Genomic DNA, 18,222 nt, shown 5'->3' on the forward strand with positions numbered 1-18,222 from the left:
GTTTCAATATTTTAATGTTGTATTTTTAATTTTGTTTTTAAATTGTAATCATTTAACTTGTTTTTATTATTGCTTGTAAGCTGCTCTGAGCCTGGCCTTGGCTGGGGAGGGCGGGGTATAAATAATAATAATAATAATAATAATAATAATAATAATAATAATAATTAAAAGCTGTGTTCTGTGAAACTGACGCTTGTCAACAGGGGGTCCCTACTCAGGACGCCTGGTGAACTTCTGCTTTTGCTGTATTGCTTTCCAGAGTAGGGAGCCTTATTCTGCTGGGAAGACAGCAAGAGGCTAACTCTAGAGAGAGCTCCCAGCTCAGAGCGTCCTTGAGCGTATATGATGGGGTTGCCTGTGGAGCCAGAGGAGGGAACAACAGGCTCAGCAGCTGGCAAGGCCAGAGCGTGGGTGAGACGGATGCCAGATCTTTATCTGCTGTCAAAGCACTCTGCAAAATAAGCTAATTAAGAGCCCCTGGCTCCAAGCTGGGGGTGCATTTTTTTGTGGAAAGCACATGCCAGGGGCAGACATTGGTAATATGGCATTCAGAGCGAGGAGAAAATTTGCCTCCCCATCCTTATTTTCACTATAATTTCTTTTGGTGCAGTTAATTTTAATGGATCTTCTCAGTGGATACCCATATAAATATAGACTTCTATTCTTCCTCTTCTTCTTCTTCTATTATTATACCCCACCTCTGCTTGGTACCCTGTGCAGTGGAACTCCCCACACCACCCTAAATCTGGCACTGAACATGCTCCCCCTCCTCCCCCAGCCCCAGGTTATTAAAAAGGTGCAATAAACTCAGGCTTTATTTTAGTTTTGTTGGCAGTGCTCTCCTTCTTGTGCCCCATTCTTCTTCCCTTGACTCTTTTAACTCTCCCAAATAAAAAAATCAGGAACATATTTCTCCTCCCCCCATAAGATGTTATTAAAACCTTTTCATAATACATTAAAAGAAACTGATCTAAGTAAAAACTAAAACAGAAAAAGAAAATCAACTTGGCAAACAGAGTAATAGCAGTGAGCTAATGAGTAGCGCTAGGAGCAGGTGGCGCTGTGGTCTCAGCCACTGAGCCTCTTGGGCTTGCCATTTGGAAGGTCGGCTCGGCGGTTCGAATCCCCACGACGGAGTGAGCTCCCGTTGCTCTGTCCCTGCTCCTGCCAACCTAGCAGTTCGAAAGCACGTCAAAGTGCAAGTAGATAAATAGGTCCCGCTGGAGCAGAAAGGTAAATGGCGTTTCCATGCGCTCTGGTTTCCGTCACAGTGTTTGGTTGTTCCAGAAGCGGTTTAGTCCTGCTGGCCACATGACCTGGAAAGCTGTCTGTGGACAAACACCAGCTCCCTCAGCCTGAAAGCGAGATGAGTGACGCCAGAGTGGACTTAACCATCCAGGGTTGCTTTACCTTTACCTTTTACCTAATGAGTAGCACCTGTTTATCTACACCAGTGGTGCCCAAACTTTTTTCAAAGAGGGCCAGATTTGATGAAGTGAAGGGCTGTGGGGGTTGACCAAAGCACCAACCAAAGTTGTTGACCTTTTTTAAGAACTTAGGTAAATTTAGGACTGAGCTTTTTTTAGGGTTGGAGGTGTTGAAGTTTTTTTTAGGATTGTACCCCAGGAAATAAACTGCCACAAGGACTGGATTTAACCGACCAGCAGGCTGGATTAGGCCCCCAAAACAGACTTTGGACATGCCTGATCTACACCATACTGCAAAAAATTGCTTTAACATTTTGTCATGCCCCTTTCTGCAGAATTATATGAAGACTTTCTTGTGCAAAGCAGGTTACTCCTCTTTGGACTGCGAAATCCTTGGAATTTCAGCAAAAGCTCAATGATTACACTTTTCTTTTGCGCGCGCGCACCCCCCCATATGCATGTAGGAGGGGGTAGATAAGGACTGTGGTGCCAGATTCCATAACAACTCTATTCCGGGCTTTGTCCTTAATTTAGCTAAATCTTTTCAATATGAGAGCCACAACAAATTCCAGGTGACTAGGAGCCATGGAGATCTCACAGGTAGGAGACATCGCATACAGAAACAGTTCCATGCCTAGGGGAACATTTGATGTTTCCTCTTTGTGATGGAGGGGGAAGCGTTATGGGCAATTTTGAGGAATCATACAGAATTCCAACTCAGTTAAATACTTGGGAAGCTAAGAGTCTAAATTTGGGGGGTGGGGAAGAAACTTCAACACGATCGTGAGAAAACTGCTGTGGAGAGCTATGCCAAGGATTACAATAAAAAGGTGAAGTAGGACGGGCAAAAGAAACAGTAGTTTATTAGAAGGAATAATAATAATAATAATAATAATAATAATAATAATAATAATAATAAAACCAGTAGTTTATTAGAAGGAAGTTAAAGCCAACTCCTGCTGATGTTAGTTCTATCATGTCTCATTCAAACTGTTAAGAAGACATATTCACAGAATGTTCTCAGAAACTTTATTTAAAGCAAATACATATATTGCTGTTAATCTTTTTAAATGATCTAATGAAATATGTAGAAATACATAGATAGCAGTATTCTCCCAATCTTCGGTTTTCTTTATTTCTCCTTCTGTGGGGGCTCCTTCTCTCCCATCTCTCCCTTTTCTTCCTTTTCTTCCTTCTCTTCCTTCTCTTCCTTCTCTTCTTCATCCGAAGCAAAAGCTGAGGGAAAAGTCAAATAACCACCAGTTAAAATTGGTATGTGATACATGTGCTGCATTTTCATTATGCCGTATGTTCATTCTTTTTGGCAAAAAAATGGGCACACAAGGAAGACAGGAAATCTGGGCCACAAGGAGGCAGCAAACCTTTGTGCCCTTCAGAGGCACATGCGCAGTCTGCTACTGGCCTCCTGCGTGGAGGAACAACACCCCTGCCAAGACGACCGCCCAGCAAAGGCAACCCTGGCAAGGTCAGCCTCCTCCCCACAAAGGCGTCTGACTTGTAGCCCAACAAAATTTGGAGGGCCACATCCCCTGGATTTGCAAATACAGGATTCTCAAAATTACCTTTTAGCTCCATCAGCTGTTTCCTTCTGAGAAGTATTTCATTCTTCTTATACAGTCTGTCCAGCACCCTCTCAAGTCGTTTGATTGCCCTCTTCAGTGCCTCATATTCCTGGAGAGGACAGGGGATTGGGAAACATTTACACCAGAAGTAGACATTAAATTGACTGGCAGCCTCTTGGAAAGAGTGGATTGCACCTGTCTGCACAAGCCACAGGCTGGACTCAGTTTTGCACTCTTAGAGCTGTTGCCTAAAGCAACAGAGAGCTATGGTTTTCACTCAGAAAGTTCTGCAAAGTTCAGTTATTTAAATCAGTTCGCCTTCTTGCCTTTCACCTTACAACATCCTTCCCCAGCCCGGTGCCGTCCAGGTATAATGCCCACCTTGAGCTGGAGAGACTCAAGCTGGGCATTACAGCCTAACACCCCTTTCCTGCCTCTCCCTCTGCACTTACACTGGTTGGAAACTGGCCACCAGTAGCCCAAGCAGCTCCTTTCGGAGATGTTTTCTCCTCCGAGGGCAGAGCCATCTTCAGAGCCGAAGCTGCTCCGCCCGGAGATGTTTTCTCCTCCGAGGGCAGAGCCATCTTCAGAGCCGAAGCTGCTCCGCCCGGAGATGTTTTCTCCTCCGAGGGCAGAGCCATCTTCAGAGCCGCAGCCGCGGCGACAAAAACCGTCTCCAGCCCGGACCCTGCAGTACGCTGAGGGCAGACGGAGAAGCGTGGCAGCTTCGCGCCTCCGCGAAACTTCTCCCGGGACCCCGACTCTTCCGGCCCAGCGGCAGCAGCGCCTTCCACGGCAGGAGTGGGAGCGGGTAATGGGGGCGCGGAGGGCGAAAGGCTCGAGGGTGTCCAAGCGGGCAGAGAAGAATCAGGCACGTCCGACTCGGAGCCGGGGTTCTCGGGCGAAGTGCTCCGTTGCATCCTGCAGGCGCGGCAGCTGTCACGGCGGCAAGTCCTCTCTCTGATGTACCTGCCTCTGTTTAGGAGCCAAGCGCTCTCCTGGATCGCTCTGAGGTCCGCGCACAATTGCCGCGAGCAGAGATTCCCACCGCTCTTTTTGTCAGCGGAGCCGTCGGGGAAAGGTGGAGCTCGCGGTGCAGCGGCCGCCAATGGGAGGAGAAAGTGGGCGGTTCTCCCTCCCTCCCACCGTCCCTTCTCGGCGCATCTGGATTGCAAGAAAACTATTGTTACTAAAAGGCAGAAAATGGATATGATTACTTTTCCAGTACAGGCCTGGAAAGGGGCGGCGTGCGTCCTGCAGCTTTGCTTTGTTTCCCTGCTGGTTACAAAGGCGCAGTGGATAAAGCGCCATTAACATATACATACATACATACATATACATATATATATATATATATAATTAAATTTTCTGTTTTACAATTTAAAGTAATCATTTTTACATCCTTACAATATCAATGACTCCCCTTCTCTTTCAATGGTTCATTTTACATATCATAAATCCCTGCATGTTTTACGAAAACTATACCATTCAGTATTCCATTATTACTGTACATGCATCAAAACTTATCTACACTATTAAATTTCTCTTAATGCTGCCAGCATTTTCAGCTGTACTCAGTTATTTCTCATATATTCAATAAACGTTTTCCAACCTTCTCTAATGGGTCCATTAATTTTAATGGGTCTACTCTGAGAAAAAGCTAGTTGAAGACTTCTTCTTTGGCGACCCACGTAGCCGAGTAAGATTGTCTTCCATAAACACGGATTTTAACAGTGAGTTCATATGTGACTGTGGAGGCCAATTCTGGATCCACACGTCCTTTCACAGTGGGGACATAGGTTTCCGGGCGGGAGTTGACCACGGTGAGGGTTTGCCAAGCGTGCCTTCCTCTTCGCCCGTTTCTCACTTGTGTTCTGAGTTTGAGTGTCTTCAAAGTCCAGGACGCCTTTGGTAAAGGCTGTTCTCCAACTGGAGCTCTCGCAGGCCTGTGTTTCTCCGTTGATGGTGTTTATACTACTTTTTTTTAGATTTGCCTTGAGAGAGTCTTTTGTTGACCACCAGCATTATGCTTTCCCTTTGTAAGTTCGGAATAGAGTACCGTATTTTTCGCTCGATAACACGCACCTGACCATAACACGCACATCGTTTTTAGAGGAGGAAAACAAGGGAAAAAACATTCTGAATGAAACAGTGGATGTATCATTTTTGTGCTTCATGCTGTGGCCACAGACATGTGATCTGATGGTGAATTTGGGGTGACCCAATGCAAAAATCCTGAGAATCCCTGTGGATCCATGCTTTGTAACCACGTTTTTGCACCATTGCAGCCCCAGGCAACAGTGGGTGTGTGATTTTGGGGGGGGGGCAGGCTGTAGCCATGGACATGCTATGTGCTCTGATGGTGAATTTGGGGTGACCCAATGCAAAGATCCTGAGGATCCATGTTTTGTAACCACGTTTTTGCACCATTGCAGCCCCAGGCAACAGTGGGTGCGTGATTTGGGGGGGGGCAGGCTGTAGCCATGGACATGCTATGTGATCTGATGGTGAATTTGGGGTGACCCAATGCAAAGATCCTGAGGATCCATGTGGATCCATGCTTTTTAACCACATTTTTGCACCATTGCAGCCCCAGGCAACAGTGCGTGTGTGATTTTGGGGGGGCAGGCTGTAGCCATGGACATGCTATGTGATCTGATGGTGAATTTGGGGTGACCCAATGCAAAGATCCTGAGGATCCATGTGGATCCATGCTTTTTAACCACATTTTAAGTGGGGAAGGAAGGAAAAATACAGAATGGACAAGGAGCACGAGAGGGGTGTGCAGAGAAGCAGCTGGCTAAGAATGCAGGAGAGGGGTATAACGGGAGGGAGGAAAGGAAGGCAAAAGTTTTCCCTCACCTACCCACCCAAGCCAGCCAGCTCTCTCTCTCTCTCTCTCTCTCTCTCTCTCTCTCTCTCTCTCCCTCCTGCATGTTTTCAGCAGCACCGGAGCACAGAGACGACACTCTGCTTGCCTGGAGGGGAGGGGCTTTCCCTGCTCTTTGTTCCGTTTGAGCAAACACAGCAAGGAAACAGAGGCGGGTGGGCAGTAAGACCCTGAGGCAGAATGCAGGAAAGCAGCCACTTCCTCTTTTCAGGTTTCCCTTCTCCGAGACGCGCGATTTGATTTTTGCCTGATTTTTTTTGCCATTTGGCTCCAGGGACCACACATTCGCTCAATAACACGCACAGACATTTCCCCTTCCTTTTTAGGAGAAAAAATCTGCGTGTTATAGAGGGAAAAATACGGTAGTTGCTTTGGAAGACGATCATGAGGAATCCCCACAACATGACCAGTCCAACAAAGATTATGTTGAAGAATCATTGCTTCAATACGGGTGATCTTTGCTTCTTGCAATACACTGGCATTAGTTCGCCTGTCTTCCCAAGTGATGTGTAAAATTTTTCGGAGACACTGTTGATGGAATCTTTCGAGGAGTTGGAGATGGTGTTTATAAGTTGTCCATGTTTCACAAGCAGACAGTAAGGTTGGTAGTACAGTAGCTTTGTAAACAAGCATTTTGGTTTCCCTGCAAATGTCCCGGTCCTCAAACACTCTGCACTTCAACACATTCTCAGCAACGTTATTTTGTCCCTTTACACGGGCATAGCAAGGGGGGCAGGGAGGGGCAGCTGCGCCCCATAATCAATTAAAAATCAATAAAAATGCACAGCAAACTGAGGTTCACCCCCCCTAGCAAAAGACCTGCCCCCCCAAATCCTGGCTATGCCCATGTTCCTTCAGCTTCTCAAATTTATTTATTTATTTATTTATAAAAGATCCTGGATGCAGCTAGCCCATTACAGTTCAGACTGTAATTTTATGTAAAGTAACAGGAAACTAAAATGGGACCTATTCAGTTTTACATAGTAAAGGGATGTTACCATGTGGAAGATGTGGGGAAAGGAAGATACTCTTTTTTAAAAGCAGCAAACCTGAAAATAGGTGTGCAGAGTCACCCAACGTTAGGAATCAACTCTTGGGGGTTAAGGTCCCTTTGCCCCCCCATATTTGAGGGGGCTGCTCCTCCCTGATTTAATGGGCATTGCCATTCAGATGGTGTTCATGTGCATGTCTTGTGATCAATTATGCAGGATGGGGCTTACCTGCCCCCCCTAATTTTTTTTCAAGTTGGCACCTCTGCACCCAATGAAGACAGCAGAAAAAGATGAAAAATGTTAAGATGTAGGTTAAGATGTATTCTTCTCTATTAAATAACAGAAGATAGTAATGTTTCTTTTGAAATATGTACTGTATGTATCATTGATGAGAAAACATTGCAATGTGTAAAAATGTGCAACAGTTTCCTCAGCTGTGTTTGTTTGCTGCAGATATCAAGGTGGGGGCACAATGGTTAGAGTGTCTGACTAGGACCTGGGAGAGCAGGGCTTGAATCCCCACTCAGCCATGGAGCTCCTGTCGTCATCTCTTAGCCTAACCTACCTCACAGGGTTGTTGCGAGGATGAAATGGTTGCCCCCCCAGCTGGAACTCACCAGAACTCAGTTCCAGCACATCTCAGGTAAGCACCACTGCCATGATAAGAGAACAAGGGAGGCATCCAGTTACCCCATGGATGGATTGTGTACATCCATAACCTCTTGCCTGAAACATGCAGAATTTTATGTACCAGTTCTTTCTCTCTTCCAAGACACACTTGTACTGCTCACCCCAAATAGTGCAAACTGTAGAATTTTGTGATTACAGTCACTTTATTACTTGGGTTGATACCCCTCTCTTCCGCACCCCCTTGCAGGCCACAGGTTCCCCAGTCCCCCCTTCCAGGAATGCTTTTAGCTCTTACATTTTAGATTGCAAATGTCTCAGTGAAGACTAAGAGAGACATATTTGGCAGTGCCAACTATGCATGTCTGTTGGGATGGATTCGTATTAAAACTGTATGATCTAGTCCCATGTGGGTCCTATAAGGAAGAAATATGTTCCCATTTCATTTATGCAATAGCTTTCTGCAGAAAACCCATTGCTTAAATAAAAAATTACTTGGTGCTTTCTGTACATCTATACCTCACTTCTTTCTCAGTTTCTAGACCTGCTCTGGATCCCAGATGCAGTTGTAATCTTGAGGCAGTTGCACTGCAACACAGATTTTGAAGTCTCCAGCTACATACACACCATACATTTAAAGCGCGCGCGCACACACACACACACACACACACACACACAGAGAATCCTGGGAACTGAAGTTTGCTAAGGATGCTGGTAAATGCAGCTCTGCAGTTCCATGGATTCCTGTGTGGGGCATGAATGTGCTTTAAATGTGTTTTCAATGTATGCTGTGTATGCAGTGTTGGAGCAGGGGTGCTTAGTCTGTGGCCTCCCAAGCGTGGTTGGACCAGAACTCCCATCAGCCCCACAACATCTGGAGAGTCACAACATCCCCATCCCATCTCTTTAACACCTGGTTGTTTTACTTGTGCACGCATTTTTGTTCTCCCAGTGGCCACCCAGATGCCAGGATGGGAAGCCCACCAGCAGGACATGAGTACAACAGCACCCCACTCTTCCCCATTTGTGATTCCCTGCAACTGGTATTCAGAGACATCCTGCTTCCAGCAGCAGAGATAAGACATGGCCTTCTCTTCCAACCAGCCTCTGCTGGATTAGCCTTTTCTGCACCAGAGATCTGCCCATTTGTCCATAGTTCAGGTAAAGTAAAGGGACATGGGTGACACTGTGGTCTAAACCACTGAGCCTCTTGGGCTTGCTGATCAGAAGGTCGGCGGTTTGAGTCCTTGCGACGGGGTGAGTTCCCTTTGCTCTGTCCCATTTCCTGCCAACCTAGCAGTTTGAAAGCACACCAGTGTGAGTAGATAAAGAGGTACTGCTGTGGCAGGAAGGTAAACAGCATTTCCACGCACTCTGGCTTCCATCACGGTGTCCCATTGCACCAGAAGCAGTTTAGTCATGCTGGCCACATGACCCGGAAAGCTGTCTGTGGACAAACACCGGCTCCCTCAGCCTGAAGCAAGATAAACACCATATCCCATAGTCACCTTTGACTGGACTTAACCATCCAGGGGTCCTTTACCTTTACCTTTTTTATCATAGTTCATTGTGGGCCAGCCTTCATCAGCCTTGTGCCCTCCATATATTTTGGACTCTCACAGTTCCCTGGTGGGACTGGTGCAAGTTACAGTCAAAAAAATCTGCAGGACACCAGGCAGCAGCAAAGGCTGACCCAGGGAGAGCAGCAGACAGAAAGGACAGGCTTCTGATGTCCTTCACTCTGAATGAGGAAGTTAAGAGCTCTCTCCTTGAACATGCTTCAGAGCCCACCTCAAGGGGCTGGTGCCCACCTTAGGAAGTCCAAGAACCTGAAAGAATGCCTCTCCATTTACCAGTGTTTAAGAGCTTCAGAGGGGGCTCTTGCCCGTGTTCTGCCATCAGGGAAACCCCACCATGGCTCATTTTGCATGCAACTGTAAGGTGGAAGCCTAGAGCAAATTTTGGTCTCAGTCGTTCTGGCTGATGGGAATTGTAGTCAAAAGCATCTAGAGGGCACTTGGTTGGTAAAGAATCAAGCAACTTCTAAAGGGTGCGGGGAGTATGCTTCAAAGAGGACTTTATTTATTTTATTTTATTTATTATTTTGACAAAGTAATAAAAATAAACAAATAATAATAAAATGTGCACCCCACCCCTGAGATCATTGTATTGTATCTATCCGACCTCCCAAAATTTCAACGCCTCTTGTGATGGTTTGACCCCTTTCCGTTTTAACACTACAAATTCTACAAACACCTTCTTTATCTCCTCAAAATCATTTCCCCGGCATATGCCCCATCTTACTTTAATAGCACATGTTAATTTATCATTAATAGCTATATCCCACACCTCTTTATACTATTCTTCCATTTTATATTCTGCTTGCCCCTTCCACTTCCTAGCTAGAATAATGTGTGCAGCTGTCAATAAATTTGTGAGCAAGTCCTTCCTAGCCTGCAAACCTTCCTTCCATCCCATCGTAAATTGATAATAGTGCTACCTCTGGACCTTTGGTCAGCTTTCACCCAGGGATTTCTGTTGTCTCCCTAAACACCCTTTGAAAGAGGGCTTTTGCTGGGAGACGGTCTTAAAGCACTTGTCAAAAGTCCTCTTTGAAGCATCTCTGGGTTGCTTTTTTAAGCAAGTGTTGGGGAAGAGGAGAAGGAAATTTGCTTGGTTCAGGCTGCTTTGTTCTCTCACCTGCCCTGGATGTGGTGTAGGGAAAACACCTTCATGGGCCAAGACTGCAGTGCGCCAGGATTTCAGGCATTGGTCTCCCCTGAGTCCCATGCTACCTGGAAAGGCCAAGGGCTGAACTTGTGACCATGTGCATGCAAAACTGATGCTCTCTCACTGAGCCACGACCCTCCTGATATTACTATATTTTACATTCAATTGAGTTGTAAAGTATGGACAATCTGTGTATGGCTGTTCAGCCTTCACAGGTGCAGATAGGCTGGGACTGAGATAGCAAGTGGCTCAAGGTCACCCTGAGAGGCCCTGCTAATTCCTTTTCTCAGAAACACTGGAAACGCAGAGTGCTTCAATTTCAAGAAAGCATTGTGCAAGATCTGGCTGAAAGGCAACACAAGGAGATCTGCAATGATTGTTGCAATGCACCCCAATGATTAATATTGTATAATTGTAAGGTTTTTGTGTTCATTTATTATTTATATATTAAACTTGTATAATGGTAGAAGGTTGTATCATCTTAGAAGGGGTGCATGAGAGAGAGGAGATCCCAGCAGACTTTAGGGATGCCAAAATTATCAACCTCTTTAAAAAAAGGTGATAGAACAGATTGCAGAAACTATTGAGGCATCTTTTCATTAGCTGCGGCTGGCAAAATTCTTGCAAAGATCTTAGCAAAAAGTCTCCTTACAATATCCGAGGCTACCTTTTCTAAATCCTATAATGGTTTTCAACCTTCTAGGGGGATAGTGGACATGATTTTCACCGCTCGACAGCTTCAAGAAAAATGCAGAGAGCAAAACCAACCCTTACATATGGTGTTTATTGACCTAAGGCCTTTGACACTGTAAATCATAATGCCCTGTGGACTGTCCTTCTAAAAATTTGCTGCCCAGATAAATTTGTGAACATCAAATATGACAGCAACAATCACAGATAGCAATGGCTCTCAAAGTGAACCATTCACAGTGGAACCAGGTGTTAAAAAGAGTTGTGTTATTTCCCCAACTCTATTCATTTTCATTGCCATGATCCAACACTTTGTCGAAAGGAAACTCCCCTCCGGAGTAGAAATCAAATATCCAACAGATGGAAATCTCTTTAATCTGCGTAGGCTGAAAACAAAGAGCAAGGTTACTGCCACTTCCGTCATAAAGCTTCAATATGCTGTGTGTGCGCACGCTCAGAGGATGACCTCCAAATCATCCTAATTATCTTTGTAGAAGCTTACAATAAGCTTAGCCTATCACTCAACATCCCGAAAACCAAAGTGCTGCACCAACAAGCACAAAACAACCCCTTTTCAGCACCACAAATGCAACTCAATGGTGTAACGCTGGAAAATGTCAATCATTTCTTCTACCTGGGCAGTTATCTTTCCACAAGGGCCAACACTGATGCTGAAATCCAGCATAGCCTGAGCTCTGTGAGTGCGGCTTTCTCCCAATTGTACTGCAGAATGTTTGAGGACTGGGACATTCGCATTGAAACCAAAATGCTTGTACTACCAACCTTACTGTATGCTTGTGAAACATGGACAACTTATAAACACCATCTCCAACTCCTCGAAAGATTCCATCAACAGTGTCTCCGAAAAATTTTACACATCACTTGGTAAGACAGGCGAACTAATATCAGTGTACTGGAAGAAGCAAAGCTCACCAGTGTTGAAGCAATGGTTCTTCAACATCATCTTCGTTGGACTGGTCCTGTTGTGCGGATGCCTGATTATTGTCTTCCAAAGCAACTGCTCTATTACGAACTTAAAAATGGAAAGTGTAATGCTGGTGGTCAACAAAAGAGGTTTAAAGACCGTCTCTCTCTCTTTTTTTATTTCAATGCAAAATTATAACAAAAATTACAAACATTGAATCCAAAATAATACCATACAAACAAGAAAAAAAAAACAGAACACAAAAAAGGAAAACAAAAAATAACAACAAAAAGCGCACATCTACAAATAAAACCATATCGTCATTCTAATCTAGTCATTACATACATATACACATATTGACTTCCTTCCTTTGTTCTAAGACCTCAGAATTTTTACTCTTACTAAATTGTTGTGTCTAATGTAGATTACTTCCATCATTGTACTTTTTTACATCATTTTTCTTTTTCTTTAACCCTGTAAAGCATCATTCATTACATACCGATACACTTACTCCAGAACAATGTTTTTTCATATACTCTTTAGCACATCCCCATTCTTTTAACAATTTCTGGTCCGATTGTCCCTTTATGAATGCTGTGAGTCTTGCCAGATTTATATATTCACAGAATTTAATTTGCCATTCTTTCATTGATGGAATTTTTCTCACTTTCCAATTTTTTGCTCTAAGCATCCTGGCAGCTGTCGTTGCATAAAGGAATACTTTCCTTTGATTGTCAGGAATATTGTTTGTGATTATACCTAAAAGGAATGCCTCCAGTTTTTTACTGAAATATATTTTAAACATCTTTTTGATTTCTTCATATTTTTCATTCCAAAATTGTTTAATAGGTCGGCATTCCCACCACATGTGAAACATTGTTCCTATTTCTTTCTTGCTTTGATTTTAATTTGTAAATTTTAGCCAATTTTGCCGGAGTTAGGTACCATTGGTACACCATTTTCATCAAATTTTCTCTGATCGTATAACATGCCGTAAATTTAATATCACATTTCCAGTTTAAAGACTGTCTCAAGGCAAATCTAAAAAAATGTAGTACAAACACCGACAACTGGTAAACACTGGCCTGCAAGTGCTCCAGTTGGAGAACAGCCCTTACCAAAGGTGTCATAGGCTTTGATGACACTCAAACTCAGGTCGCAAGGGAGAAACGTGCTAAGAGGAAGGCACACTTGGCAAATCCACACTATGATCAACTCCTGCCCAGAAACCAATGTCCCCACTGTGGAAGGACGTGTGGATCCAGAATTGGCATCCACAGTCACTTACGGACTCACTTTTGGAAACTGTGTTTATGGAAGACAATCTTACTCGGCTACGAGTGATCACCAAAGAAGAGGAAGAAGAAAAAGAAAGTGTTCATTTATTATTTATATATTTATCTTGTATAATCTTATAATGTTGTGTTATCTTAGAAGGGGTGTGGTTGTGACTATCGTAAAGGGAGCCTGCACTTCTGAATTTGGCATCGCACTACTGCAAGTTAGAAAGGATGAGAAGACAAAGCAGAGGCAAAACAAGTCTTTCTTTTACCCGGCTCAAAGACTCAGTTTGTACCCTGCCCCACTTTGTAGCCCAATCCTATGCAAGTCTAACCAGAAGTCCAACCTAGTTCAATGGAGCCTACTCAAAAATAGTGTCAAAGTAAAGTATTTTCTAATATTATAGAATCGTAAAATGTTCTAAGAAATCAGTACTGTACAAGAAACCAAATCAGCTATAATTGATGTGCATGACCAAGAAAACAAAATTATAAAATCTTATTTACTTTAACCTGATTTCAGTAAAGTACATAGAAAAAGTCTACTTTCTTTCATCCCGCTCCCCAAAGATCACAGGCCACCAATCTTGAAGTTTGAATCAAAGGCTTTTGGGGAAGTCCAAATAGTTTTCTAAAAGCACTATCTATATCACACTGAAACCAAGGACAGCATTCCAATTTATCTTTATAGGAATTAATAACATCTCATTACTCAAAAGGCTTATATCAACCAATCTTCTTATCTAATGTTACTGTTGGGAAACAAGAACACAAACATAATAAGAGCCTGTTGAATCAGGCCGATGTCCCATCTAGTCCAGCATCCTGTTCTCACAGTGGCCAACCAGGTGCCCTGTAAGCAGGACATCAACACACTCTGATAATGCTAGAAAACCAGCTACAAATGTTTTAAATATTCCTGGGTAACGACATCTTCCAGCAACCCCAATAATAAAATCCACCATGTCCAACACAGAATTGACTCTATCATCTATCATCTATATCTATCTATCTATCTATCTATCTATCTATCTATCTATCTATCATCTATCTATCTATCCAGTGCTTTTTTCTGGGGGGACGTAGGGGCACGCATACCCCTAAACATTTTGTGAATATAAGTTTGGCCTCATTGAGGGGCAGTATTTCAATATGAGTAGGAAAATGAGAGTACCCCAAATCATTTTTTTAAAGAAAAAAAGCACTGTATCTATTTTTTAAAAAACCCTATAAGCTATTTTTCAACCCCAGCAGAGACCTCCAGAGCAAGCAAGACAAAAGTTTTCACTGCAAGGAAAGTTTTTACTTCTAGAGCCCCCCACCCCAACAAAAAAATTGAAAAAGATCAACAATTTACTGTATCAACTCTTGGTTATCAGGTATGGACAAGGCATTTAAAGATTTAGAGGAATAAATTAAAGGAAATAAAGATATGGATCACTTAATAAATATTTTAATATATAAAAGAACCATTTAAAAGCAACTAGGGAAGATGTAAAAGTTGAAGAATATTTTGTATATCTACAGAATAGTGATTCTCAAAAACCCCTTAAGTGAAATTTACTCTTACACAGTCCTTGCTGAGAAACAAGCTAAGAGAAAAAAATAATATAGAAACAGGCATTTTAACATCTATCTTTAAACTGCTCATGCTAATGTTACTGGGACACTGTTGCGTCTAGGCGATTTCTTCTCAGGGAGTGGTGCATAATAGAACTCAGGCAAAAATATACTTTGGTACAAATTGCTATTAACCATCAAATGGAATACATGCGGGAGAACAATAAAATCTGTGGCTGCATGACAAGTTTGGAATGCCAATTGGAGCAACCACTTTTAAGAGGGAGCTATTCGTTCCCACGCCGGAACGAATACTGTCCACACACACAAAAATGTTTTTATATATTTTTTCCTTAGGCACCATTATTTTGTCACTGCACCTCCTCCACCAGAGTGGGGAAGACATAGGCACGACCTCCACTGTGAGCAGCCCCCAGACCATAGCTGTCAACTTACAGATTTGAAAATAAGGGACCAGCAGCCAAAATAAGAGACCTGCAGCCTCACCTGTTCCCGGCACTCCAGTCTTCCTGTCCTCCTGCAGTCTGGTCAAACTCATGCTGGTAGCTTCGAGAACACTGTCCAACCAACTTTGTAACCAGAGGTTCAACTGAATAGAATCTGAATCACATGCACCACAAGGCCTATGCAGCCTCAACTTAAGATGGCTCCCTGGCCTGGCTTTGCACTGCAAAGTTTGCAGGGCACGTGCAACAAAATGGCATCCAGCATTCAAAAACCCCCTCGGCTTGCATTAACTAGCCACACACAAGGCATGCAAGCTCCACCCCCAGTCGTTCTTAGACTCCTTATTGGGTGAGCAACACAGCCAAGCAACACAGTTGGAGCCTCCCTCCTCCCTGGCCGGCAGGGAGGGAGGGAGAGGAGCTGCTTCCTTTGAAATTTAAGGGACATCATTTAAGGGACATCCATCAGTAAGGGACAGCAGCGGGACATGGCGCTGGAATAAGGGACTGTCCCTTCAAATAAGGGACACATGACAGCTATGCCCCAGACTCGCCCTGACACTGGCTGCCCGTGCACCCACCCACCCACCCACCCACCCACCCACCCACCCACCAGGGTCTCGCTTCTTGGCCCCCTTTGCACATGGCAGCGAAGCACAGGACCGGGCAAGAGAGGCTCCTGCAGCTGAGACACTCGCCCATGAGGCCGGCCAGGCAGCTCGCCTAGGCGCGAACACAAGCGCACGCACTCGATCCCTATTTAGCACTACTAACCGGCCGTGCAGGGCGAATGAAACAGGAGAACGCCAAGGCTCTGCTTCTCCCCTCCGTGAAGGCAAGTGTTTTTTTTTTAAAAAAGTTGAATGTTTCATTATTTTATATATACAGTGGTACCTCGGATTAAGTACTTAATTCGTTCTGGAGGTCCGTTCTTAACCTGAAACTGTTCTTAACCTGAAGCACCACTTTAGCTAATGGGGCCTCCTGATGCCGCTGCTGTGCGATTTCTGTTCTCATCCTGAAGCAAAGTTCTTAACCCGAGGTACTATTTCTGGGTTAGCGGAGTCTGTAACCTGAAGCGTATGTAACCTGAAGCGTATGTAACCCGAGGTACCACTGTATGTTGGAAGCTGCCCAGAGTGGCTGCGGCAGCCCAAGCAGGGTATAAATAATAAAATTGTTGTTGTTGAATAGGGTTCCCTATTTTCATGGGAGGGTCTGCAGTGGCTGTGCATTTTGCGCCCGCATTGGGTAGACTAGCGCTCTAGTTGGTGGAAGCAATATTGGACGATGTCTTCTTCACCCCTCCAAGCAGAGACATTAAACAAGACGCAAATAATCTCAAATGGAGTTAGTGCTGGGGATGTTTCTGAGATAGAGAAGGTGAGTGGGAGCACCTCAGGCCTATTTAACGAGGTCTCCTGGCATAATTTAGCTAATGTGGGGTGTCCCCCCGTGTAGATGTAGGCGGTGGGGGGGCGCTGACTCCCTAGGGCCTAGAGAAAGCAAAACAATAGAAATAACTGACGAATCATGTCGGTTTGTCACCCCCAAAGTCCTGCCCCCCCCAAGAAAAATCCTGTCTATGCCCATGTTCTGTCCCCTTAAAAATCAGTTAACCCTTTCAGCTTTCCCAGAATATATTTAGGGCCTTTAAGAGTCCCTTAACAACAGAGACAGTAAAGTGGGTTCCTTGATCTCCTTCTAAACTGCCTGGAACTCCAAATCTAGGCACAAATAGGAGTTCTGATCGTTCTTTCAGCAGGGAAAATTCCCACTCACGTTGAAATCCTGTCTTATAACTAGCATCACATATTTGAAAGCATTCACAGGTAAGAGCTCAGCAAAGTCTAGCTGTAAATTCTGCATGGAGTAATCTGCCCACACATGGCTGCTTATCTGGGGCCTAATTTTTATTATAATAATTATGTAAAGTGGTACCTCAGGTTAAGTATTTAATTCGTTCTGGAGGTCTGTTCTTAACCTGAAACTGTTCTTAACCTGAAGCACCACTTTAGCTAATGGGGCCTCCTGCTGCCACTGCGCCGCTGGAGCATGATTTCTGTTCTCATCCTGAAGCAAAGTTCTTAACCCGAGGTACTATTTCTGGGTTAGCAGAGTCTGTAACCTGAAGTGTCTCTAACTCGACGTACCACTGTATTTACTTACACCCTGCCTTTTTCCCTGAGAGGGACTCAAGGCGGCTTAGGTTTATTTTCAAGGTCAATATTTTCCCATCAGGTTTGTGTTTTTAAGTGATTTAAACACTCTTAACACTTCAAGACCCATAGTTGTTGGTTTGAATAAAAAAACATTTCTAATTTTTCAGCGTATCTACAACTTGTTTGAGGAAGGTGGGAGTCTTATTTCCACTCTCAGCAGCTTACGTTCACAAGAGGACACAAGGCTGTTGCCCAGGAGACAGACAGATTTAGACCAAAACCTTTTCCGCAATTTTCTGCTTGTATCCTGTATACTGGCCTCATAGCCACAAAACTGGCATGCCCATCTAACTAAAAGAAAGAACAACACATGTGCACAACAGGGGAGTTTTCCTGTGGATAGACAATCTCGACGGACACTTTTCTGTCTTTATTTAGCCCTGAACAGCACCAGGCCAGATAGAAAAGCAATGCTTTGGAGCTCAGTCGCAGGGGGACCAACTACCTTGCCATGGGGGGGGGGGGGAGAAAGAGGCTGGATGGGAAAGGGTTACTGACTTTGTGGTAGGAACATTTCCCTGGCTGTAACCTGAGTGGCTTTTATCTCCCCACTCCCTGACAAGATGGCATCAGAACCATACACAAACACAAGGACAACGGAAATCACAAGCGGGAGCCAGAGCTCCAGCGCTTCCAATTTAACTTTGGTTGAGTTCATTTTAATTTCATTTCATTTATCCAATATAATGTATATGCCACTTGATTGTCATAAAACCTTTAAACAGTTTACAAAACACACGCACACACAGTTACTAAAACAGTGAAAAACATGTATTTTAAAACATTCAAATGATATTTAAAATCAACAGTAAGCAAAAGGCAACATTCT

General features: G+C 44.0%; 1 protein-coding gene and 1 long non-coding RNA gene across 3 annotated transcripts in view; one reads left to right on the top strand and one right to left on the bottom strand.

The window, feature by feature from the left end:
* The window catches only part of LOC310754063, a 39,916-nt gene extending 32,436 nt beyond the window's left edge, over window positions 1–7,480 (top strand). Inside the window, exons 4-5 of one of the 2 annotated variants that reach the window (XR_014543581.1) lie at window positions 6,290–6,501; window positions 7,346–7,480. This is a non-coding gene — a long non-coding RNA (uncharacterized lncRNA). Of the gene's footprint in view, window positions 1–6,289; window positions 6,782–7,345 lie in introns of those variants that run through there. The other variant, XR_014543582.1, reaches the window with a different exon arrangement.
* LOC310754647 (uncharacterized protein) lies at window positions 1,928–4,112 on the bottom strand. The gene is made up of 3 exons (XM_083596717.1): window positions 3,463–4,112; window positions 3,011–3,119; window positions 1,928–2,663 (listed from the first exon to the last, which is right to left on the bottom strand). Exons 1-3 carry the CDS (start codon window positions 3,928–3,930, stop codon window positions 2,560–2,562), a joined length of 681 nt encoding a protein of 226 aa, XP_083452843.1. The 5' UTR covers window positions 3,931–4,112; the 3' UTR covers window positions 1,928–2,559.
* Window positions 7,481–18,222: the final 10,742 nt, after the last annotated feature.

The sequence above is a fragment of the Podarcis filfolensis genome (genome assembly GCF_964270895.1).
Source record: "Podarcis filfolensis genome assembly, chromosome: Z".
Lineage (NCBI taxonomy): Eukaryota > Metazoa > Chordata > Lepidosauria > Squamata > Lacertidae > Podarcis > Podarcis filfolensis.

What these genes read in the sequence shown, in the direction of transcription:
- LOC310754647 (XM_083596717.1), bottom strand. Translation starts at nt 3,930, where the DNA reads ATGCAACGGAGCACTTCGCCCGAGAACCCCGGCTCCGAGTCGGACGTG. An exon ending in GTGGCCAGTTTCCAACCAGT is followed by an intron (nt 3,120 to 3,462) that starts GTAAGTGCAGAG and finishes TGTCCTCTCCAG; the next exon opens with GAATATGAGGCACTGAAGAG. An exon ending in ACAGCTGATGGAGCTAAAAG is followed by an intron (nt 2,664 to 3,010) that starts GTAATTTTGAGA and finishes CTTTTCCCTCAG; the next exon opens with CTTTTGCTTCGGATGAAGAA.